General features: G+C 42.2%; 1 protein-coding gene across 2 annotated transcripts; it reads right to left on the bottom strand.

Moving 5' to 3' along the window:
- Nucleotides 1-7,916: 7,916 nt before the first annotated feature.
- On the bottom strand, nucleotides 7,917-26,006 carry SLBP (stem-loop histone mRNA binding protein). 2 transcript variants are annotated; one of them, XM_063125920.1, is made up of 9 exons: nucleotides 25,865-25,885; nucleotides 23,579-23,707; nucleotides 22,901-23,029; nucleotides 22,478-22,582; nucleotides 20,121-20,180; nucleotides 17,927-18,058; nucleotides 17,538-17,687; nucleotides 10,938-11,019; nucleotides 7,917-8,719 (listed from the first exon to the last, which is right to left on the bottom strand). In XM_063125920.1, the coding sequence occupies exons 2-9, from the start codon at nucleotides 23,674-23,676 to the stop codon at nucleotides 8,639-8,641; spliced, it is 837 nt and encodes a 278-aa protein (XP_062981990.1). In that variant the 5' UTR covers nucleotides 23,677-23,707; nucleotides 25,865-25,885; the 3' UTR covers nucleotides 7,917-8,638. The 2 variants fall into 2 exon arrangements, with proteins under 2 accessions (XP_062981990.1, XP_062981991.1); XM_063125921.1 differs by lacking the exon at nucleotides 23,579-23,707 and having other exon boundaries at nucleotides 25,865-26,006.
- Between the last annotated feature and the right edge of the window lie 78 nt (nucleotides 26,007-26,084).

Here is a 26,084-nt window from a genome sequence, read left to right as displayed (position 1 = left end):
AGCTACAAAAGTAGGAATGAGTGAAGTTAATTTCAGATACAATGAATGTCTCACCTGTTCTTTATTCCACTGATTTTAACATTAAGATGTTATGTAGAACAGGTTTGTCATAATTGTGTCCTGTGACCAAGGCCATGTTTGGGTGGGCATGCCCCTTTGGGGCTGGACATGTTGGTGGGCATGCCCCCTTGGGGGCTGGACATGTTGTCCTCCTTTATTGTTTCCAAAATATGGTCACCCTAATATAGAGACAATAAAGGAACACTTCTATGCATGTGCAAAGTAGTCACAGCCACACATACACACCCTCCCCCTGCTGGAATTATAGATAACATCCAAGAAGAAAGCCTACTGCTTCCAAGGGTTCTTGAGTCCCGCATCTCCCATTTTAAGAATTACATACAAGAACTGTTCAACTTACATTCTGTAAGCTTGAGTCATGATTCAGAGGGCATCTTTTAAGAACAGAAACTGGATTTCCTGTACTTTTGCCAGCTGCTTGCATTTCTTCCCAACTAGCCTTTTAGTAAGTTCGCTTGGGATTACATCCTTAAAATCAAACTGAACTTAGCCATCAAGTAGGCGTCTTATATGCCAGCGTTTGTACTTTCCCTACTTTTGAGTTTTCTATCAGAAAATGTAAACCTTGTATAATGGAGGTTTTTAATCAAAATATAATTGTGAGCAGAGGAGCAAAAAAAAGCATTCCTGAAAATTAGGAAGGAAATACGTCAAACACCATGAAATGCATTTTATCAGAACTTTTTTTAAAAAAAACCATTTCATGCTTTCATTAACACAGATAAAGCCAGAGTTGTTGTTATATCACTTTATTCAAGCTGACTAAATGTATATCTGTTTCAGAAATGCATACGATAAACTGTGGAGGGCAATCCCATCATGCTATTCCAATACTACTACATGTTGCACTATCGTGGATAGATTACACTTCACTGCTGGCTAATGAGGAGCGGAGGAGGTTGCAACATAAAGACGTCAGTCAAAGGCCTTTCTTAATAAAGCACCTTTGCCTGCTGGTGAAAGGCCATCAGAGAAGGGGCACAATGAGCTTCCCCCGGCAAGGAGTTCCAGAACTTGGGAACAGCTCAGACTCCCACCAAACACACTTCAGGAGTTGGCAAGGCAGAAAGAAGAGCCTCTCCTGAAGATCTGCAAGCCTGAACAGGCTCATATGGGAGGATGTGTTATATCAGATAACTTGGTCCCAAGTCGAGTAGAGCTTTGCAGATCATAACTAGTATTTTGATACTGAATTGTGCCCGTAAATAGACTGGTAGACCTCCAAGCTGTTGTAATATGGGGGTTACATGCTCACTATAAGTTTGAAGCATTAGAATTGGAGGTATTTGCTGTGACTTGCAGATTAAAAAGAAAAGAATCAAATGTAGCCTGCACTCCCTATCATCATCATCATCAGTTAGTTTGGAACCCACCTAGTTCCAAATAACAAAGATAAGATCATTGGTTCCACCCATTCCCCAAATGATCTTATTTATTTGTTACAACCACCTGTCAGGGATGCTATAGGGTGGATTCCTGCATTGAGCAGGGGGTTGGACTCGATGGCCATGTAGGCCCCTTCCAACTCTGCTATTCTATGATTCTACATTTACATCCTGCATTTCCCTCCAAGGAGCCCAATGCTGTGAGGTAGGTTAGGCAGAGAGTCAGTGGCTAGCTCAAAGTCACCCAGTGAGCTTCCATGGTTGAGTGGGGACTTGAAGCCAGGTCTACCCAGTCCCAGTTGAACACTCTAACCACGACTACACACTGGCTCTGGACTTGCCCAGCTTCCTATATCTCTACACTTTGGAACAGGGATGGAAAATTTGTGACTCTCCAGAACATGCTGGACTAGAATTCCCATAATCTCTGACTACTGGCCATGCTTGATGGAGCTGATGGGATTCCACAAGATCTGGAGGGCCACAGTTTCTCAACTCCTGCTTCAGAATTTGTGCTAATCATGTTAACAAACCAAGCCTGCTAAGCCTCATGCTATCAGCTCATTCCCTTGAGTCAGAGAAGAAAAACACTCACCAGAGGAGGGAGGGACCATTGCCCTGGCATTCTTAGAGTGCTTTTTGTGGGTTGCTGATTCTATTCAAATAGGTGGCTATGTGGAAATATTTGACAAGTCAATAGATCAGCTGGTAACCCTAGAGTCAGTATTTTTCAGTTACACTTAAGCACTTTTAGGACACTTGTGTTTTATTGGCTCATGTTTGCCTTGGTTTCATAGCAATAATAAACAACTTCTTCCATATTTACAATTGAAACAATTAAACTTCAACAGTATAGCAACAGTATAAAAATTCCACCATTACATGAGCAAGAATGCTTCAATCCTGTGTTGTATACAGCATACAACCCCAATTCCTGAAGCTTGCCCCTGAATATTTTTCTCCTGATTGCGTAATGTAGTTTTTCCCAAAGTGTAAAAAAGCTCCCTCTTCAAAAAAGAAAAAGAACAATAGCTTGTACCTTACTTGATCTCTTCCTGTTATAAACACTAAATTTCAAACATACAAGCTGAAACAGAATAATCTTTCCAGCAGGATAATTGCTAACAAATGAAGATGTAAGTGAGCAGGGCCTAATAAAACAAACCACCACTTCAACCCACAAAACCATCAAGGGTTCTCTTCCTAGGCAGATGTCAGATTTAGCTAACCCCTTTGCACATGCCCTGAAACGTGAATTAAATGGGATGGGAAGAGACGGCGACAAGGTGTTCCATCATGGCTGCACCATGGCTGCTTTGTTGGCACTGCTAGTATTACAATAATGTCCTGCTATCCTGTCAAGCAACATGGGTACCTCCTGCTACAACAGCATTGGGTAAACTTTAAGAAGCCCCAACTGTGGGACTTACAGCATGGTGGGGCTGTATCAATTTACTGCATCTCAGCCTTAAATGATCCTCTATTCCTTCCTGCCAAAAAACAGCCCGTAATTTCTTGCAGGTATCTGTTTCAAGCTGTTGCCAATGCATTCCTGCATAAACATGTCTTACTTAAGGTCTTCTTTGGAGGCCCTGCTCAGAGTGTCCTTATATTCTGGGGCAAGGTGGAATGGCAACAAGAAACATGGGCTTCTCTGTTGTGGCACTTCTCTCCTAACCATCACTCAAGATCATTCTGACAGTCTTCAAGAAGAAATTAAAAACACTGCTCTTCTCCTCTGCCTTCAGTATTGTGTGATTTACTGCCATGAATTTAAATGCTTTATTGTATGTTTTATTGGCCTTCACTTTGTATTTTATATAGAAATGCTTATACTTTCAGATGCACAGTTACAAGATGGGGGATACTTGGCTCGGCCATACTACAAAGGAGAAGGTTCTTGGAATTGTTGTAGATCACAAGCTGAATATGAGCCAACAGTATGATGTGGCTGTAAAAAAAAAACCAAATGCTAGTTTGGGCTGCATTAATAGATGTATAGCTTCCAAATCACGTGAGGTACTGGTTCCTCTCTATTTGGCCCTGGTTAGGCCTCATCTTGAGTATTGCGTCCAGTTCTGGGCATCACACTTCAAGAAGGATGCAGACAAGTTGGAGCATGTTCAGAGGAGGGCAATGAGGATGATCAGGGGTCTGGAAACAAAGCCCTATGAGTAGAGACTGAAACAACTGGGCATGTTTACACAGAGGAGGGCCAGGATCTCGTCTCGATCATCCCAGAGTGCAGGACATGGAATAATGGGTTTGTTACAGGATGCCAGATTCCGGCTGGACATCAGGAAAAACTTCCTGACTGTTAGAGCAGTACGACAATGGAACCAGTTACCTAGGGAGGTTGCGGCCTCTCCCACACTAGAGATATTCGAGAGGCAGCTGGACAACCATCTGTCAGGGATGCTTTGAGGTGGATTCCTGCACTGAACAGGTAGTTAGACTCGATGGCCTTATAGGCCCCTTCCAACTCTACTATTCTATGATTCTATGTATTAGTTACAACAGTTGCAATTATGAGGGAAGGTACAAATATTTTAAATAAATGAATGTATTTTGCTAAATGGGGGAGGTGGGAAAAACAAAAAACCTTCAACACACTTCAGTCTCATGTTTAAACAGTCTCCCTTCACCAGGAATTGTTCTCCTTGTTCTGGAACATCAGTGACTGCCACAATTAGACAAAGTTCTGCGAGGACACGAGCTTGCACTAAAAGTAAAGCACGCTGTTGGAAGTCTATAGGTAGGTTCCTATTTCTTTCCTATAACGCAGTAGTTTAGGGCTTATGCTTTCCTTTGTAACTTGCCACTTTATTCAAAGAAGTGGAATGCGAAAGGGTTTTCACAAAGGCCAGAAACTCGCAAGTGGCCTCCAGCGGCATCATTTAGCAATTCATTTACGCTTCTGCAGCGTCTCCCAACCGCGTGTGCCAACTGCTTGCTTCTGCTTTACCGAAGAGCGCCCACGGGACCACAGCTCAGAAAGAGTGCGCGGCTGCCACAACGGCGCGCTCTCGGGGCAGCCACTCACCTGACAGCCCCTCGGGAGCTGGGCAGCGGCGGCGGCTCTCCTCCTCCGGGGGCCCCGTGCGCCTTGGAGAGGCGGCCGTCCTGGACCACTCCGGAGCGAGGCCAACGTTCAGCAGATCCAGGGGACCCACGTTGCCTGGCAGGAACCCCCAGGCGTGCAAATGTTGTTATCTGGGGTGCCGCAGCACCAACGCATGTTGTTCTGTGCCTCAGAGCCCCGACGACAGCCCTGAACTGGGCGCCCCGCTTTCATGCCTCCATCAGGCGCTCACTGGATACCCTCTGGGCGAGCCCCCCTCTCTCGTCCACTTCTTCGAGGGGGAGCAGCGCCGCCGCCGCCACGGGCGCTTATGGAAACACGTCTGCCGTGCACACGCCTTTAACACATCCTACGTGTGCGTCGAATCATGCCTACATTCAGCTGTTCGCGCGTTGAGCCAAGCGCCGCCACGCGTTCTCCGAGGCTGCGGGCGGAACGGGAACTTTCCTCGGCCCCGGATGCTATCCCAGCAGGCCCTGCCTCCTCCTTGCCAATAGCAGGCGGCGGCTTCGGGGACGTTTCTTGAATGCGCCCGCGAGGCCGGTTTCTGAGAGGCGAGGAGAGCGCGCGCGCGCGCGCGCCTGGCCGGCCGGGAGGGCCGACAAGCGAGCGGGAGGCCGGTCTGCCCTGGCCTGGGCTTGACTGCAATGCCCATCCCGGCCTCGCTGGAGATCGCACAGGGCGCCTCCCTCCCCGCCTGATCCATCAAGCCCTTTCGGTCCCCAGCTTCCGACGTGCAAGGAGGGGAAGGGAGTGAAGAGAAGGGCAGCACCCTTTCGTGCCAGTAAGCGTAAACAGCCTTTCGAGTGGCTTTCATTTTGCTGTTAGAAATGAAAATAATAATAATAATTTAATGCAGGGTTTCAGTTGATTAGCGGCTGTCTTGCTTCCTGCTTATAAAGTCCTGAAATTGGTGGATTCCTGCATTGAGCAGGGGGTTGGTCCTTCCAACTCTGCTGTTCTATGATTCTATGGTAGTGGTGCAGCTTTAAAAAACCCAAAAGAAAACTTCTTGAGAAAAGGACAATTGAACAAGCAACCGACAATCATCAAGAGCCTAGGCTCTGGAATTAAGTGCCTATTTTATCTTGGAGCCTTCTTTTGAAATCCAGAGGAGTAACTAGTTGGAAATCCATATGCACCTTCTAATCATTTCCTCAGTTGATAGAAACTCACATTAAACTTTCAGTTGTAAATATTGCTAGAATCGATCTATACAACATCATTATGTCTAACCAAATCAACTTTTAAGACTGCAATCCTGAGCATAATTCCATCCCCTGGAATTCCCTGCCTCGAGGTCAGGCAGGCACCACACTGTTGTTTCCTGTGCCTCCTGAAACATCTTTATTTCAGCAAGCCTTCCTTCACTGACCAGCCACCGTTTTTAATCAGTATTATGTGTGTGTGTGTGGTTTCATTCATTTTTTATTATTCACCGCTCAGGAATCTGTCTAGATGTGGAGCAATATATAAATGTTGTAAATAAATAGATATTTAAGAGTAAACCCATTAAACTCTGGCAATGTTAGACATGCTAACATTGCACTGTTGAAATAGAATTCATAGACTTCCACTTTGTTTTATGACCTCTGACAGTATCATAATGAAAGTTGTTGTTCACTTTATCATAAGATTATTTTCATTATTATATTAAAAAAATACACACAAAATGATCTCCAGGTTTTGTGGTTTCTTTCAATTAGCTCATAGTAAGGTAGTAGATAGTAAACAGTGTTCTTATATACAGCAAAATTTCTACCCACTTGCTCTGTACCTTTGCTTTCGAATTCTCTCAGGAAAATGATAATACCCAGCCACCCACTAATGTGCCACCCACTAAGAAAATTTGACTAATAATAATGTAGTGGCTAAAGTGTTGGACTGGGAGTCAGGAGATCTGGGTTCTAGTCCCCACTAAGCTGCAGCCAATGAACAATGGGAAGCTGCTCAGAGACTTGCTCTATTTGGCTCCTCCTCTACCTAAACTATTTTCATTCCAGCTGGCCATTATAAGAACTACTATTAGAACAAGCAGCACAGTTCATACTTTCTATGGGGAATGAGAGTAAAATGTTTCAGAAAAAGCAGGGAAGAAACAGTTACATGAACCTAAACTTGATGGGAAGAGATGGGACTCAGGGCTTTTGTGTCACCTATAAATGGGCAAGGGCGAAGCTTCATCTAAGCAAAATGGAGAACACTTAGGCTGTTTACATCCCAAATTAGCACGGTTACTTACACCTAGTGTTTTAACTGATATTTAACATTTGGCTGACTGGATCTAACAAAGCCAGTTATTCTGATGAAATTACACTCTAGTCTATGAAAGGTTGCACAATAAATTAGCCTATAAAATACTACAGGGCTTTTAATGTTTATATAAGTTACAGATCACAATATTTGCATTTCCCACTTTATTATAAAGCCCTACACTCACTAGGCTGTCCTTTTAAAAATATATCTGCAACTATACTGCATTAACATTCAGAATAATCCTGTGTGTGTGGTCAAGATACAATTTATATGAAAGTGGTAATAACCTGGGCTGTACACCTGGGTGCCCAAGTCTATTCTTCATGCCATTACAATAGTGCCTTTAATGCCTCTTAAACTGGGAAATGCACACAGTTGGAACACTAGAATTCTGATTTAAGATCTAGAAAGAAAGCTGAAAGTGTAGCGAATGTCACCTCACCATACCGCTAGAGTGGAGAAAACTGCTCCCCATATAGCTCTTTATCCCACCCTCTGATTGCTCTTAGTATCTTTTCTATCCTTTTGTCAGTGCAGTTTCTATATATATACAAAAGCCTGCTGAATTTGGAAGCTTCATGTGAAAAATACTTACCTGATACTGAAGAAAGTCAAAATATTCACTCCCAATGGCTGATCTCACCCTGTACCTCTTGATCCAAACATTTTAAGAACTGGAGGCCATCACTTACAATATTCTTCCCCTTCCTGTGTCTGCCCCTCCTTCGTCCCCCATCCCACTAGAGTATCTGTTTTGTATATGAGCCTGGTGTTCTCTTAACATTTGCAACTCCTTTAAAAAATCGACAACAATTTCCACCAGCAGAATCACACTGTTTTTAAATGCCATGCTACCTATATCCCATTAATTTCAATGTATACCAAGGACTACAACCTTGGGTTGCAATCCTAACTTATTTGGAAGCAAGCTACATTGAATTCAGTATGATTTACTTCCAAACAATGGTATTTGGGCCATGTCAGAATTGTGAACATTCTGAACAGCCTCAAAGTTCTAGCAATAGTCACGGTAGCCTCCCAGAGGAATCTTTTATGTCCTTGTGTCTTGCTTTCACAATGCTTGGAATGACACAATATCAGCACTTCACAAATTAAGATGTTCTTGCTTTATTTATGCTTTGTCCATACAAAAAACAGCAACTGATTTCAGTAAAAATTCTATAGTTTTACATTAAGAATGAATAAAAATAGTAGAACAGTCTCCAAAGTTCTGTTCAATAATTCTTTTTAAAAAGCTACTGAAATTCTGCACACAACTATTTACAAGCATAAATTTAGTTTACTCCACCAAAGTGGCCATGGAAACTGGTTCAGAGCTCTTTCTCAAAGAAAGAAGCCCACTTATTACCTTATTGTTATTACAACTTGCTTGGCAATAACAAAAGAAAATACAAGTTCATGCTTTGTTCTTTGTAATAGGAGTTACAGGACAGTGTGGAGAACTACTGTCTTTCATTTCCCTGCTTTGGGGTAAGAGTCACTTAGGCTAAAAGCATCCTAATGTTTCATGTTCGCAAACTATTGAAGTTTAGCAATATTATTTGAGATCTTCTGAACTATAAACTGCTTATAACGTCATCTGCTATGTATACATAAATTAGGCAGTTGCGAAATTCCATATAACCCAAGTTTTATGCTTTAAAAAAAAGTCAGGAGAAACATTGATTGTGATTTCACGGCTGCCATACCCCAGCTTTCCAGACAATTAAACAGAAAAATTTCTGACTTGTCTTTGAGACTGACAGATACATTCTTTTTTAAATAGGAGTCTGCAAAATGCATCCTGATAGTCATGAAGTATTAGTATCACAATCTAACATGCCTCCAGTTCAAATTCATCATCGGCAAGACGGTCAATGTTTCTCACTTTGGTGGGTGTGCCAGTACAGTTTTCCTAGAAAAGAGGATAAGGCAAACAATTAACAGACCTGGAACTTTATACATAACATTATTGGGTATAGTGCAAATATCTGTCAAATTTAGGCTATGTAGAGGATGACAAGACAGTTTTCAATTTTATTTATTTATTTATTACATTTCTATAGCCAGAGCTCTCTGGGCGGTTCACAAAAATTAAAAACATTCAACATATAAAACAACAGTATAAAACCATAATATAAAATACAGTATAAAAGCTCAACCAGATAAAAACAGCAGCAATGCAAGTTAAAATTTAAAACACCAAGTTAAAATTTATTTATAGACTGTTAAAATGCTGGGAGAATAAAAAGGTCTTCACCTGGCGTCTAAAAGCATATAATGTAGGTGCCAAGCCAATTTTCAGAAGTTTGGGGTAGTTCCCCCTCAAGCCATTAAAATTATCCCTAAGGAAGACTTACATGTCTTTTACCCACTTGCCTGCACTTGCATGATTACTCACTTTTCTACATCTATTGCCCTCTCACTCAAAACCCACTCCATTGCCATCATCACACCCCTTCAGCAGTCACTGATATAACTTAATTAATTCACCACAGCCTGCTTTCTCTGATCATTTCTCACCAAGAACTCACAGCCTCCTTTCCCCTGGGCCATTTGTGCTGATGTTCTTAAAACCTGGAATGTTCACAAACTTACAATGTCAGATATTCTAAATGTGGAAGTAGGGGGTTGGACTCGATGGCCTTGTAGGCCCCTTCCAACTCTGCTATTCTATGATTCTATGTATGTGCCAGTCTGTGAAATATTTGTAGTGTAATTTCTGTAATGGATGTCAGTTTATTTAGGAGAAAAAGCCTCACGTAGCAAAACAAGGGTTGTGTACTTAAGGACTGTGCACCAAAAATTATTATTATTTATTATTATTTATTTATATAGCACCATCAATGTACATGGTACATGGCAGGTGGGGGGGGGGGGAGGAAAAGAAGACGGGCAATTGGCATGGTTGGGTGGAAGGGGGGTGGGGACACAAGGAGAGAATAGCCCCATGAGGCCAAGGGGGGAAAGAGGGCGATGTATGGTTAGTGAGGGAGTTCATGGAGAAAAACAGGTACAGCTTGTTCACATAATGGACATTTTTCAGGACATGACAGCCCATCGAGAGTTAATTTAAGCTCAAGGAACTGCAGTGTGTGCCAGCTGCAATAAAGAATATGCAGCCCCAACCAGAAATTGTCATGTCATCCAAACCCAGCCAGCAGAGGTTATTTGAGTGTTGACCAAACCTCACATAAGCCTACAACAGTCAATGCATTATGAAAGGGTTGTTTAGGCACACTGGCTGGGTTTGCATGACACAACAACCACTGGTCAGGGGATAGTATTCGAAATGGCAGCTGGCATGTGCTGCAGCTCCCCAAAGATGAGTTAACCCTGAATGGGTTATTGTATCATGTAAATCAAGTCAGTGAAACAACCAGCCAAATCTCTAGCTGTAAGCCACCACACACAAACTATCTACTTAAAATCCTTGGAATAAGAATGTTTTATACAGTACCTCTGTGTTTTTTGAACTGCAACCTAATTTGAGAACTATAGTATACTGTACCTTTAAATTATCAATACTGGACAAAACCCCACCTTTTAAAGTTACCTCCTATACCACACTCAGGTTTTGTGTACAAAGTTACTCATTGCCAATGCAGTGAAGACAGTATACTGTGTTACAGCTTATTTAAAGAAACACAGTCCTACTTTAAAGTGAGAGCAGGAAATTCAGATGAGGTTTTATATCCCTTTTAACTACCTTTTTTTCTTTTGGAATAGTGACAATCCTAGATTAGGGAAGCTTTTAAAATTGGGTAAGGCCCCTCCACATAGTCTAGACCAGTAAAAAAAAAGTGAAAAAATATTTTAAAAACAACAGAGAAGTCATGAGTAGTGGGTATGGCGAGTCATAAGTAAAAAAGTTAATTTTGATCCTTTTCTCACCTCGTATCCACTTTTATATATATTTGGACCAACAGGGAGGGTGTGTAACAGTAGACAAAATTGGCCCTCAGAGCTCCCCATCCCTGCTATAACCCAATAGTGTACCACTAACAGTTATATGTTAGCAGACAAGCTATTCACCTTTGCAAGGTTCAGTTAATGTGACCTAGAACACTACTGGAAGTATATAGATGCTGAAATAGTACTAGCTGAGTGTATCTGAGCTTTGAAGTACTTACATCATTGTCCTGAGAGCTTGCTTGAAACCTAGCAGAATTACTTCTTAGAGATTCTGTTTCCATATCACCAAGATCAACAGTACTGCAAAAACAAAATAGTAATGTAGAAAAAAAAATTCAGACTTTAGAATAAATATTACCGCATTTAAACTATCTTCTGTTTCTGTTCTCCTGCCTAGAGGAATCATGGCCACCAACTTTGATAAGGCTGTCAATGACTATTAGTCCTGATGACCTTATGCTACACAGTATTACAAAAGGTGAATCAGGTGAGATATCCACAGCACAGCCATATCCGGTTTACTTAAATGAGTTTCAATTGATACAGTTAGAGGACATTGCTTTGACAGGTTCATGAAACCACTTCTATATTAGATCCTTGCCCCTCTTGCCTTATATAAAAAAAAAAACCTAGGAAGGAAACAGCTGGCTGAGCCAGGGAGGGTGATTAACACCTCTTTGTGAGAGGGAGTGGCCCCAGACTGCCTGAAAGAGGTGGTGGAGAAATCAATCCTGAAGAAACCATCCCTAGACCAGGAAAATCTTAATTTCAGGCCAGTGGCAAATGTTCCTCTCCTGAGCAAGGTCCTTGAGTCAATCAGCTCCAGAGCTCATGGATAAGATGGATTATCTGGATCCGTTTCAGGCCAGGCTTTGGCTGCCCTGTATGATGACCTATGTCAGAAAAGACAGAGGAAGTGTGACCTCTTTGATCTCTCAGCAGCTTTCAATACCATCAAGCATGGTTTCCTTCTGGAATGGTTGTCTGAGTTCGGAGTGGGAGGTACTGCACTGCAATTTTTGGTCTTACTTGGAAGGTCAGCTCCAGAAGGTGGTGCTTGCGGATTATTATTATTAATATTATTATTATTATCCTCCTCCTCCTCCTCCTCCTCCTCCTGCCTTTTGCCCAATACTGGGCCTCAAGACGGCCTTACAAAATTTAAAACATATACATTGTAAAACCTAGGAAAAGAAATGTACAATAAATAAATAAAAACTAAAACATAAATGTTTAAAATACACAACAAAATTATAAGTTATTAACATAAATGGAGGACCAGATTATTCTCCAAAGGCCTGCTGGAACAAACAAGTTTTAGCCTGCTTCCGAAAGCCCATCAAGGAGGGACCCAGTCTAGCTTCCCCGAGAAGAGAGTTCCAGAGCACTGGAGCAGACACCAAGAAGGCCCTCTCCTGCATTCCCACCAAGCGTGCCTGTGAAGATGGTGGGACTGAAAGAAGGGCTTCTCCAGAAGATCTCAAAGCACGGGCAGGCTCATAAGGGAGAATACGGTCTTTCAAATAACCTGGACCCGAGCCTTATAGGGCTTTATAGGTCATAACCAGCACTTTGAATTGTGCCCGGAAACAGACTGGAAGCCAGTGGAGCTGTTTTAACAGGGGAGTTGTATGCTCCCTGTAACCAGCCCCGGTCAACAATCTGGCTGCAGCTCTTTGAACCAACTGGAGTTTCTGAACACTCTTTAAAGGCAGCCCCACGTAGAGCGTGTTACAGTAATCCAATCGGGAATTAACTAAGGCATGTGTCATTGTGGCCAGGTCTGACATCTCTAGGAACGGGCACAGCTGACGCACTAGCAAATGCACTCCTGGCCACCGCTGAAACCTGGGCAACCATGCTCAGGGCTGAATTCAGAAGTACACCCAAGCTGCGGACCTGTGTCTTCAGGGGAAGTGTAACCCCATCCAGCACAAGCTGAATCCCTATTCCCTGATCTGCCTTTCGACTGACCAGAAGCACCTCTGTCTTATCTGGATTAAGCTTCAATTTGTTCGCCCTCATCCAATCCATTACTGCCAACAGACACCGGTTTAGCACAGAAACTGCTTCCTAGGAATTGGTTGGAAGGGAGTAGTAGAGTCGGGTGTCATCAGCATACTGGTGGAACCGCACCCCACAACTCCGGATAACCTCTCCCAACAGTTTCATGTATACATTAAATAGCATGGGGGACAAAACAGAGCCCTGAGGGACTCCACAGGCCAACGGCCAAGGAGTCAAACAGGAGTCCCCCAGTACCACCTTCTGGGTCTGTCCATTCAAGAAGGAATGGAACCACTGTAAAACAGTGCTCCCAAGTCCCATCCCAGCAAGGCGGCCCAGAAGGATACCATGGTCAATAGTATCGAACGCCGCTGAGAATACTGCTTGGCCCCATGGATTCTCCAGTACAGGGTTCTGCAGGGATCAATTTTATCCTTCATTCTATTCAACATCTACATGAAAACTATGACGTTACACATCTCTATTGTCATGTGCTTTTGTTATATCTCTGCTATATCTCTTTATGGTGGGTGAGTGATGAGTGACAGGAAGAATAGTAGATTTCCATATGTGCTATGATTGGCTGAGTGAGCAAAAACTGTGTGCTTTTTTGCTGAGTGAGTCAGAGACTAGGAATGAGATAGGATTTGTGATGAGACAGGGCTATGATTTGAGCCTGTTTAGATCAGTGATAGGGTTTTAGGATTTCTGTGGTGGTTGGTGAAGTGATTGTTTTAGAGTGTCATCTACAGTATTGTGTATGAAAGAACATATATTGATAGATCCATTAAGAATTACTTGATGATGATGATTAAACAACTTATTATAATCAAAGCTTTGTTTATAAAATCCTAGCTTCTACTCTTGGCTATGTAACAGGGAAGTAATAAAGGGAACAGTACAAGGTTATAGGTTTAAAAGGGTTGGGATTTAAAGGTCCTGGTGGCAACGAACCCCACTGTGTTAGAGAAGGTGGTTCCTGCTGGGGTGATAAAGGCCTTAGAGAAGGAGAATTCACACTAGGAAAGACAGGAACTCCACAGAAACATTGTGTGGTCATACAGAATACTGGAGTGAGTTGTCAACAGTATGTTTCTCCATTTCACCTTTATCAGATGAGACTGTGGAAGTGGTAGATCAGTGGCTGGTTGGTTGAGGGGGAATAAACTGAAACTCAGTCTAGACAAGACCGAGATTCTGTTAATCTGTGGTTCTTCTGACCAGATGGATGGTGCTCAACCTGTTCTAGAGGGGGTTGCACACACCCCTGAAAGAGCAGCCAGACATTTGTTTTGATAATTTTCTTTGGGTTTTTCTAGGGTTAACAGAAGATTGTACAACCCTCAAACAACTCACAATTTTGGGTGCACACAAATGACAAGCTGCAGCGCACCCCTACCATAGCTTGTATATTTAAAATGGTGGCTAGCAGATCACTCGGAGCCCCATGGGTTAATTAAGCCATGTACCTTTGGGGGGAAGTATGTGCCTGGACTAAGGTTATTATCCTAGGGAAACATAAGATAGTGGCTCAGTTCAGACAACACGTTTTTCAATGGTGGTTTTAGAACTCCACAGTGGAGTTTTTACACCACTGCTGAGAAATGTGTTGTCTGACAGGAAAACACCATGCAACGGTGGAGTTTTTTGAAAAACACTCCATGCAGAATATCAATGCTGTGCAGAGAGTACCTGCACAACTGTTGTGTGGCGTGCTCCGTGGAGTTTCCCCGATGTGATGAGTTGACTTTTCCCACTGGTTACAGAGTTCTCTGACAAAGGAGGGAGTGCCGCTCTAGGAGAGCCACCAGGATTGTTTTTTTCGCAGCAATGGCTGATGGGATACCATCAGGAGGACCGGGGGAGGAAAGAGGACGGAAGAACTGTCAAATGCCGTGATGGATTTTACTCAACTCCACAGTAGACCATAGTCACACAATGGTGGAGGTAGAACATGTGGGGAGCACCCCCTAAAAACTCAACCGCTGAGTGGTTTTCACACTGCATTGACAACCATGTTGTCTGAACTGAGCCAGTGTCTCCTGGAATGGGAACAAAGGCTTGTAATGACTTGCCAGTCTGTAACTCACAGTATCAATCTATATAAATAAAAATGAAAAAGACCGTTCGTTACTGTCGTTATATCTCCGAAAGTTCTTCACCGATTGCTTTGAAATTTTGACACAGCGTTGCATTCGAATACGCGAGCGTTGTTATGTAACTATGTTCTCTATGGGGTCAAAGGTTTGTCTTAAAATCGAAGAAATAGGCCTCCTCAAAACCAGTCCTGCTGATCATTGTGACATCGCCAACCAGTAGGCCAATCCACTGCCTCTGCCTCCTCTCCTATTTGCATATTCTCTCGCAATTGGCTGAGTGAATATAAATGTCACACCTGTGACAGTTACACGTTCAGAAGAAAGGTAACTGCCAGGAGTTTCCAGTAACCTCCTCACCATAAAAACATGCTTTTATATCTCTGAAAGTTCTTCACCGATTGCTTTGAAATTTTGACACAGCGTTGCGTTCGAATACGCGAGCGTTGTTATGTAACTATGTTCTCTATGGGGTCAAAGGTTTGTCTTAAAATCGAAGAAATAGGCCTCCTCAAAACCAGTCCTGCTGATCATTGTGACACCACCAACCAGTAGGCCAATCCGCTGCCTCTGCCTCCTCTCCTATTTGCATGTTCTCTCCTATTTGCTCTTATAGGTCATTGTGACATTGCCAACAAGTAGACCAATCCACTGCCTCTGCCTTCTCTCCTATTTGCATGTTCTCTCCTATTTGCTCTTATAAGTCATTGTGACATTGCCAACCAGTAGGCCAATCCACTGCCTCTGCCTTCTCTATTTGCATGTTCTCTCCTATTTGCTCTTATAATTCATTGTGATATCGCCAACCAGTAGGCCAATCCACTGCCTCTGCCTCCTCTCCTATTTGCATATTCTCTCACAATTGGCTGAGTGAATATAGATGTCACACCTGTGACAGTTACACGTTCTGAAGAAAGGTAACTGCCAGGAGTTTCCACTAACCTCCTCACCGTAAAAACATCCTTTTTTAAAAACCAAACAATCTGCTTTACTTCATCCAAATAATGCCTCGCAGAAGATCACACTTAGGTTGTCGTACTCGCAGAGCGGAAGCACTGCGACGAGAAATTGCAAATCAGACTGAGGAAGAACGGGCATCAGCAAACGAGAAAAAAAGAAAAAGAATGCCTCAAATACGTGCCAAGGAACCAGCCAAGCAACGTTCAGCTGGACTTGAGGATGCACGGTTGCAACACAGCAATCGCATTCTACAGCTTCAGATCTGCTTTGTTCTCAACAGAATGAACGCAACAGGCTGAGAGTGGCTGAAAGACGTCAACGAGAAACAGCACATCAGCGTCAAACACGACTCCGTGGTAAACAATCACACGATTACAATCGCCTTGCATTCCGGTACAACCCAGCTGATGATTATAGTTTGAGGTGGCATGTTCTCATCGGCACTATGACTGAAGTGTGTCCTTATTGCAAGGCTCTTAAATTTAATGGAGAAACAAAAGGAATGTGTTGCGCTGCTGGAAAAATTAAACTGCCTCAACTTGGAGAACCACCAGAGCCATTACAAACTTTGCTTGCCGGATATACCGCAGAATCAAAGCATTTCCTATCTAACATCAGGAAATACAACTCATGCTTCCAAATGACGTCGTTCGGCACAGAAATCATCACAGCTCCATTTATGCCAACTTTCAAAGTCAAAGGACAAATTTATCATAAAGCCGGCTCCTTCCTTCCGTTTCAAGATAGTCAACATAAATTCCTACAAATGTATTTCATTGGTGATGGCAATGATGAATTGAATGCACGCTGCGGAATTTATACCGGCATAAAAAGGTCCATCGTTTCAAAACTGCAACAGCTACTTCACAAAAAAAAAAAAAACAATTTAGTACATTTGTTCAAAACAGCAATTGACATGATGCCATCTGATACACACAAGATTGTTATTCATGCTGACAAAACGCCTGCTGGAGAACATGTGCGAAGATTCAATGCTCCAACTATAGACGAAGTGGCAATTGTTATAGTCGGAGATCAATCTTGACAGGACCTTTCAAAGGTGAAGATGTCCTCATTCCTCGCATTCCTATGATTCCAACAGATATGCCATTTCAATTTAAGAGATTGCAATTTCCAATTCGATTGGCGTTTGCAATCACCATCAACAAAGTTCAGGGCCAATCTTTAGAATTGTGCGTTTTAGATCTAGACACAGATTGCTTCTCACATGGACAATTACATGTTGCGTGTTCTAGAGTCGGCAAACCAGACAATCTCTATATCTACACAGACAATGGAACAACTAAAAATATTGTATATCCACAAGCATTGTGAAATTAAACATATTAGAAACATCCTCTTTGTCTTTTTTTTCTTTTCAATTTAACCAGACTGAGCCACAGCAACGCGTGGCAGGGTACAGCTAGTTCCGTAATAAATACATGGTATGTTGAACAATAACTCGAGCAGCAGATATTGTTCCATGGTTCATAGTTGTTGTTTTATTACAAAGAAAAGCTGCGTTTAACTCAAAGACCATATAGCATAAAACTTAGAGAAAAAATTAAAGGGGCTTAAGATCACCTAACTGTGCACTCTGATTTTGGCCTATAAGCTGAACTTGCTTTAAAAGGAAGTCTGAATTGCATTAAATGTGGTTGGGTTTTTTTTTTAAAAAAGTTTATTTCGAGAAACAAAAACAATCTCTTGTTTAAAATCAATTTTTGTGTACTTTGAAATATAGGTGGTACTTACATTATTTCTGTGTCACTGCCTTCCTCAGCAGGAGGGTCCCAAAAATGTAAAGCAACCTTCCATAGTTTGATTTGTTGGTCCCAAGATCTTCGGCTATACTTCTTAAATTTATTTGGTGTCCTTGGATGGACCCCTGGAACTCGTAAACACCTTTAGAACAAAAATTAAACCAATTTAAATGCAACTTTGAAGCTAAGCTATTCTTTCACGCCAAATTCGGGACCAAGCATTAATTTCAGATAATTGTAATATAGCCAAGATTATTCCCCCTTTATTGCTGCAATTACTTTTGCATACCATCATCATTAGCAATTTAGCACATCAAGTTGATATTTCACAAGGTAATTGCCCAAGTAATCACAGAAGCCCATTAAAAAGCCTAAGCTTACCTTGGAACTTCCCGAATGTATCTGTCATATGCCAGTGTGTTCTTTCCATAATTTATTTGTTTCTGCCTCCTCATTAGAACAGCCTCATCAGTCTCAAATTCCACTGCTGCAGTGGACTCCTTGGAATCAGAACTGAAAAGACAGTACGTTGATTTTTATTTTTAGTGAGATCTGCAATGAATCCCCATACCAAAAAGAAATATATCCCTGGAACAGGAACCCTTTAGTGCTATTTTAGGCTTACAGAGAACACTTTATTTATTTATTTCCTACCATCCCAGTATGCTATGTAGCCTGGCCTCAATTATTCATGCCCTGGTGGCAACCTTCAAATTAGACTACTATGATGTTCTTTACATGGGGCTGCCACACGGTACCTTCTCTAACTGGGGGGAGGTAACAAGTGGGGTCCCGTAAGGCTCAGTCCTGAGCCCAATGCTCGCCAACATTTTTTTTATGATTTGGACAAGGAGGTGCAGGGAACGCTTATCAAATTTGCAGATGACACAAAATTGGGTGGGATAGCTAATAACCTGGAAGACAGAAACAAACTTCACAGTGATCTTGATAGGATGGAGTGCTGGGCTGAAAACAACAGAATGAAATTTAATAGGGATAAATGTCAAGTTCTACATCTAGGAAAAAGAAACCAAATGCAGTTACAAGATGGGAGATACTTGGCTCAGCAATACTACAAACGAGAAGGATCTTGGAATTGTTGTAGATCACAAGCTGAATATGAGCCAAAAGTGTGATGTGGCTGCAAAAAACAACAACCCAAATGCTATTTTGGGCTGCATTAATAGAGGTATAGCTTCCAAATCATGAGAGGCACTGGTTCCCCTCTATTTGGCACTGGTTAGGTCTCATCTTGAGTATTGCGTCCAGTTTTGGGCACCACACTTCAAGAAGGATGCAGACAAGTTGGAGCATGTTCAGAGGAGGGCAACGAGGATGATCAGGGATCTGGAAACAAAGCCCTATGAAGAGAGACTGAAAGAACTGGGCCTGTTTAGAATGGAGAAGAGAAGATTGAGGGGAGACATAGCATTCTTCAAATACTTGAAAGGTTGTCACACAGAGATGGGCCAGGATCTCTTCTCGATCATCCCAGAGTGCAGGACACGGAAAAACGGGCTCAAGTTACAGGAAGCCAGATTCCGACTGGACATCAGGAAAACTTCCTGACTGTTAGAGCAGTACAACAATGCAACCAGTTACCTAGGGAGGTCATGAGCTCTCCCACCTTAGAAGCCTTCAAGAGGCAGCTGGACAACCATCTGTCAGGGATGCTTTAAGGTGAATTTTTGCATTGAGCAGGGGGTTGGGCTCAATAACCTTATAGGCCCCTCCCAACTCTAATGTTTATTTTATACTTATTGTTGTTCCCCGCCTTGATCCAGATGGAGAGGCGGGTAAAAAATAAATTTATTATGATTTTGAAGACAGAAATGGGTTAGTTTAAATAGTGCTGCTAGATTACGAACCAAGACCGTGTGTTAAGTGAGTGTTCATTCAGCTGCTTAAGTTTTTGGTTCATTTCCTGGCTCAATTCCAAGTGTTGGTTTTGACCTTTAAAGTGCTTCACGGCTTACAACCAGGATACCTGAAGGGTCACCTCATACACATGTGCCTGCCTGCACATTGACGTCTTCAGCAGGTTGCCCTTCCCTACATTTCTTTGCCATCTGAGGTGCACTGGTGGTTTAACAAAAGCAGTTCACCAACCTCATTAGTAGCACTCAGTTTTGAATGCTCTCCCCAGAGAGAATCTCCAGGCATCTTTGTTGCTATTTCAGTGTCACCCAGGGTTCTTTATCTTTTCCTAACTTTTAGAACTAAGATTTCCTAAGTTTAGTCTGGTTTGAGGCTTATACTATTTTTTTTTGTAACTACTTTTTTTAAAAATAACTGTTTTCAATTCTGTGGATATATTTTAAATATTATTTCAACTAGACATTTTGTAAGGCACCATGAAAACATGTTGAAGGACATGGTAAAAATGCTAATAAAAAAGGGCTCAGGTTTGAAGCTTGTTTGAGGAGAGAACCCACAGTCAAACAGATGAGGAATAGAAAAGCTCTTTTACAGCCAGTCAGAAGCACAATATAGTTACTACAAGATCACAATCAAACCACAAGCATTTGGAATCAGCATTTCACCGAATACTACAGAGAATTAGTTTTATTCTTACCTTCCAGTAGACAGCTTTCTCTCTCTTCCAGATTCATTTATCAAGAGTTTTCTTTTGTACCTGTAAAATACACCTTTATTTTAGCATACAATTATTTCCACAATTATCATAGCTTGTTTTTTTTTTCATTTACCTCTACTGCAGAACAAACTTGTTCATACAAGGCTGTTAATTGCTGGAACAGTGTGCTAGAGCACAGTACCTTGTCATTCAGACTCATTAAATTAATACTCAGTTTCTATACAACTAAGTAGGGTTATTCATCTTTTACATAACCGGAATAGTTATCCCAAGGAATGAAATTAATGCTTCTCTCAAGGACTATTACGCCTGACATTACCATAATGGTCAGGTTATGGAAACTTTCAGGTATCCTGGATGTTTGTAACAATGTATATTACGTTTTAATTGAGTATTATGTATTTTATCGTTTATTGTTGTTCCCCACCTCGATCAAAATGAAGAGGCGGGCGAGAAATAATTTTATTATTATTATTATTATTATTATTATTATTATTATTACTACAGCTACAGCAATATCCTGGCAGCTGCCACCAAGCATCGTATACCTTTAGCCCCATAGCTTCAAGCTCTACCACTCCCACTTCCAAAGTGACTTGCCAATATTAATATTATGCTGGCACCAGGCTACACTTAAGCAAAGGCCATAAGAGTCATTATTGCTAGCCTCACTGGGTCCAAACTGAAACACGGCTGCAATTTTAACACTTGCTTTCCTAAAAGAAAGTAGCAGGTTGCCACACCAGAGCAGGGAACGTACTACCTTGCACCAGACCCTGTGGAGCTTTTTGAAGTTTAACTAAATATTATGGCAAATCCTCATGAGTCACGCCAATATTCTGTAACACAACAATTTTAAATAGAGAAGTGAAGCTTTGCCTGCTGCTCTATCTTCAACCCACTTCTTTTCTCCTAGCCAAACTTAGTTCCTTAGTGAAAGATATGATCAAACTGCAGTAGACTTAACAAAGTAAACAAAATTATGAGCAAATTATTTGCATCTTCCCCAAATTCAGGCTCAAAATTCTTCACATCAGAAGATGACCTAACACCATTCTTAAGTCCTGACTCAAGAGTAAGTTCTTGACACTTAAAAACCTAACTAATTTGTAACCACTTACACATGTTTGAAGTTCATTTATATAAGCTAGCCTGACCTCTGGATGTGTCCTCCCCTGTTTAGGAGTGCATACCTAGATACCTCCTGCACTGAGATAACTAGGCTGTGTTTAAGAGAAGGAAGTCCGTTCTTCAGCTAGCACCACCCAACCTGTCCTGTGCCTGATTTACTTCTGGAAAGTTAAATCAAGTATCAGGAAGATGGAAGTCACGCTTTGAAGGGGAAGGCACCCATTTCATCCAGGAGGGCAAGCCAGGTACCAAGAAACATTCCTTGGGCCTTGCATAATCCAGCTTTGGGTGGCAGAAATGCTTATGTACATCATAAGCCAAGTATGATCAAAAGTGTGATGCCAGAACCAGCTTTTGAAAATAAAGACTTTGATTATGAAATAATGTGTGATTTGATCACATATAGTTGTATTTTTTAGGAAAGATACTTTAGTCTGTTCATTATCTACAAAATAAAGAAAAAATATGGTCAGAACCAGACCTAAGCCAACACTGAACTAAAGCTAGCCACTTCCCTAGATCATTTAGGGAGCAATCCTTTGGCCACTAGACACTGTCTAGACAGTCATACGATTTTTTGGTTTCTGGGAATCGCTCACCCTGCCCCCTCATAGGCAACGCAGTTCTTTCCATGCCGGCTCCTTCTCTGCACTCAGAAACTGAGCACAGAGAGGGCAAACTTGGGACAGAACGGCAGAGACCGCAGAAGCTCCTTTATGCAGCTTCCTATGCACCATGCAGTCTCCCCACATCTCCGAAGCTCCTCGGCTAGCAAAAACCGCAGAGCGGAAGGAGCAGAGGGTCCCCTCGATGTTCCATCCGCCCTGCATTGGATAGGTGTTAGTCTTCGAGATTGTATGTTTTGGACTATCCCGATAGGATTGTGCCCTAATCCACTTCCCAGGCTACTCTTGTTCCACTCTCTTGTTCCAGAATGGGTAGGTCTTCTATCACGTTTTGGCTGTTCCACCTACTTTGTACAATGTAGTGCAAACGTTGCTTTATAAATCATATGAAAAGAGCCAAGGTTCAAAAAGACTGAAAATTGTTGTGATATTCAGTCTAAGCAAGGGAGACAGCATGATATTCTTGACTCACTGTGTCCAAGTATGTCAGCTATAGGTTTTGCCAACTCTACAGCAGCAGGCAGCTGGAGTATTTTCATGTCTCCTACAAAGTTTTTTCAGTAAATTACACATCCATACCTTGCCATTTCTTTATTAACATTAGTCCTCATTTCATCTTCTTCAACTGCAGTCCCCCAGTCTGAACACCTTGAACGGGGCTTATGGCCTTCTGGTGTTGTGAAACTGTAAGCCATGTCCCAATAAAAACAGAATAGTAGAATTAGCACAATGTTTAAAATATACAGCATGACTTCCACTATCAGCCCCACAAATTAAAACATACAAACACTATCTATCTATCTATCTATCTATCTATCTATCTATCTATCTATCTATAAATTTCTCTAATATGCAAACTCTAAACCTAGTTGTGTATATTCCCATGCATCGGCACATCACCTAAAATGCTGCTGAGACATACTCTGTAATCAAATTATTCCATTCCACCTTTGAGTTAGAAGATGCACTTTAACTGCACTTAAATAAAACATATACACACACCTATCTGGCCTGCTGTCAAACAGACTGCACGTATTATCATCATCAGAAGTGGGCAAGCTTGGATCATGTGTGTTTCTGTGTTTGCCATCAGCACCACGCTTCCTTCCTTGAGTCCAACGATTTGCTGGTCTGTGAGGAAACAATCAGAAAGTGAAAATTGGAATATGTACACTTAATAGCCATTAGAAAAACTTAAGTCACAATTGGATTGTTTATTTCCTTTTAGAGCTTCTAAAAAGCTTTATTCCAGATCTAACACATTTGTTAGCAGCAGTTTCTGCAGCTGAACCTCTCCCCACGGCCTGAGTTCGATCCCAGCGGAAGCTGGTTTCAGGCAGCCAGCTCGGGTCGACTCAGCCTTCCATCCTCCCGAGGTCGGTAAAATGAGTACCCAGTTAGCTGGGGGAAAGGTAATAACGGCTGGGGAAGGCAACGGCAAACCACCCCGCTATAAGGCCTGCCAAGAAAACGTCAACAAAAGCTGGCGTCCCTCCAAGAGTCAGTAATGACTCAGTGCTTGCACGAGAGGTTCCTTTCCTTTTCCTTCCAACTTATTTAGCACAAACTGCCTCCTGTACATCTTGTGTTATAAGCACAACTATCCTCTCAGCAGTCCTGCCAGCCATGTGCTCTGGCAGCATGCCATAACTACTGCATTTAGGCCCCTTTTCTCCCTACCTTTCCACATCCTTTCTCAGAGGTGCCTTTTCATCATGTGCCTTCATCCACATACTGCAGAGGACGGGCTTGGAAGATATATTCAAGTTTCTGCTCATCACATTTCACTGGGTGACTTTGGGCCAATCACTACCTCACAGGATTGTTGCAAAATGGAAAGGCATAATCTTATCTCTATACACATTTTTTAGTAACTGGAAGTACTACATATGAAATCCAAATTAGGTTTTAGTTTGTATACCATAATATAGTATAACCTACAACAATATTAAGTATACCAATAAGGCAGAGGGGAATTTACACCCTCTGCGACAGTTTTTAATAACTCTTTGATTAATTTCATCTCTCAATCTCCGTATGATCGATTATTGGATTCATACATGTTACTTTTCTCTAAAGTGTCCCTCATTTTTCGATTGTTCCCTATACCAGTCATACTTTTATCTTCTTTTTTAAACTGATTTACTGTCTTGCGCTGGTATTATTTCAATCCCCTTGCTGAAAGCAAAATACATACATAACAGACAGGAAGTAAATGTATTAATGGTAAGCATTAATTTTGTGAACCGCCCAGGGAGCTTTGGCTGTTGGGCGGTAAAAAAATACAATAAATAATAATAATAATAATAATAATTTAAAAAAATAAAAGCCTTGAGATCATCTACCAGGGGCCTGCAGGTGGCTACCAGTAGTATCCCCCCCTCCATTGTGAAATGCCCCCTCCCCTCAAAGAAGTCAATCGAGAGTACACTTTATTCTATCGGGCCCTTTTAATTATTATTATTATTTATTTATATAGCACCATCAGTGTACATGGTGCTGTACAGAGTAAAACAATAAAATAGCAAAACCCTGCCGCATAGGCTTACATTCTAATAGAATCATAATAAAACAATAAGAAGGGGAAGAGAATGCACCAAACAGGCACAGGGTAGAGTAAAACTAACAGTATAAATGTAAGATCAAAATCAAGTTTTAAAAGCTTTAGAAAAAAGAAAAGTTTTTAGCTGAGCTTTAAAAACTGCAATTGAACTTGTAGTTCTCAAATGTTCTGGAAGAGCGTTCCAGGCGTAAGGGGCAGCGGAAGAAAATGGACGAAGCCGAGCAAGGGAAGTAAAGACCCTTGGGCAGGTAAGAAACATAGCATCAGAGAAGCGAAGAGCACGAGTGAGACAATAGTGTGAGATGAGAGAGGAAAGATAGGAAGGAGCTAGACTGTGAAAAGCTTTGTAGGTCAACAGGAGTTTATATTGGATTCTGAGGTGAATTGGAAGCCAATGAAGAGATTTCAGAAGTGGAGTAACATGGTCAGAGCGGTGAGCCAAGAAGATGATCTTAGCAGCAGAGTGGTGAACAGAAACCAGCGAACTGATGTGAGAAGAAGGAAGGCCAGTGAGAAGAAGGTTGCAGTAGTCCAACCTAGAAATAACCAATGCATGAACAAGAGTCTTGGCAGAAGAGACAGACAAAAATGATCGAATCCTGGCAATATTATACAGGACAAACAACAGGATTTAGCTACTGCCTCAATATGAGGAATAAAGAAGAGTGAGGAGTCAAATATAAAGCCAAGACTACGAGCTTCCTTGACTGGAGTAAGTGTAACATCATTGACAGTAAAAGAGAATGAGAGATGAGGAGAAGGTTTAGGAGGAAAAACAAGCAATTCAGTCTTTGCCATATTAAGTTTCAAACGACGATGAAGCAACCAAGCTGAGATATCTGAAAGACATGCCGAGATAAGATCATGAACATCAGGAGAAAGTTCCAGAGGTGAAAGATATAATTGTGTAACATCAGCATACAGATGATATTGGAGACCATGAGATTGAATAAGATTACCCAAGGACAACATGTATAAGGAAAACAACAATGGCCAAGCACCCGTTGTGTGTGCTTTGAAAAAATTGGTTATCTTCTGGGCATTTTAGATCATCTCCGTTGCGAGATGTCTGTTTTCGCCTCTGCTGCTTTTAATCGATCGTTGCTTTTAACAGTTTTGTTATTCTGCTGATTCTATGGTTATGGGTTTTTATTGCATGTTGCCCGAGAACTATTGGCTATAGGGCAACCAAGTGAAATAAAGAGCATAATAAATGAATGGTAACGCCCACCCCCCGCCTGAAGCCCGGGGGAGCCCGCCTCGCTCTCCCGGCAGCCCAGTTGACCGGGACGAAGACCGACCCCCACCCCCGGCACAGGCCGGCCTGGTCTTCCCGCGTTTGGGGAGACGCGCCACCTGAGCCTCAGTGGCGGCCCCGCCAGAGGCAGGGAGGCCCCACGCACCTGCTGGGAGCGCGGTCGCCAAGGGGGCTCCGCTGGCGAAACGACATGATGATGGCCGCCTCCGCCGCCGCCTCTTCCCGCAGGACAAAAGAAGGCGCTCCCCGCCCGCTTCCCCGCGCCACAAAGAACTTCCTGCCCGCGCGACAGAGCGCCGTCCCCGCGCTGAGGCGGTTTCCTGCCAGCCCTGAGAAGGCAGGCGCGCGCAGGCGCAGGCGCACGC

The sequence above is a fragment of the Elgaria multicarinata genome, chromosome 5 (genome assembly GCF_023053635.1).
Source record: "Elgaria multicarinata webbii isolate HBS135686 ecotype San Diego chromosome 5, rElgMul1.1.pri, whole genome shotgun sequence".
In the NCBI taxonomy this organism is placed as follows: Eukaryota; Metazoa; Chordata; class Lepidosauria; order Squamata; family Anguidae; genus Elgaria; species Elgaria multicarinata.
Note: the sequence above shows the minus strand (reverse complement) of the source record. Positions and strands in the feature narration are given on the sequence as shown.

Coding starts and splice junctions, on each gene's coding strand:
- SLBP (XM_063125920.1), bottom strand. CDS start 23,676: ATGAGCAGAAACTTGAATATATCTTCCAAGCCCGTCCTCTGCAGTATG. Junction 22,583..22,900: donor TTTGACAGCAGGCCAGATAG/GTGTGTGTATAT, acceptor CATGGCTTACAG/TTTCACAACACCAGAAGGCC. Junction 11,020..17,537: donor GGCAGTGACACAGAAATAAT/GTAAGTACCACC, acceptor TTGTTTTTGCAG/TACTGTTGATCTTGGTGATA.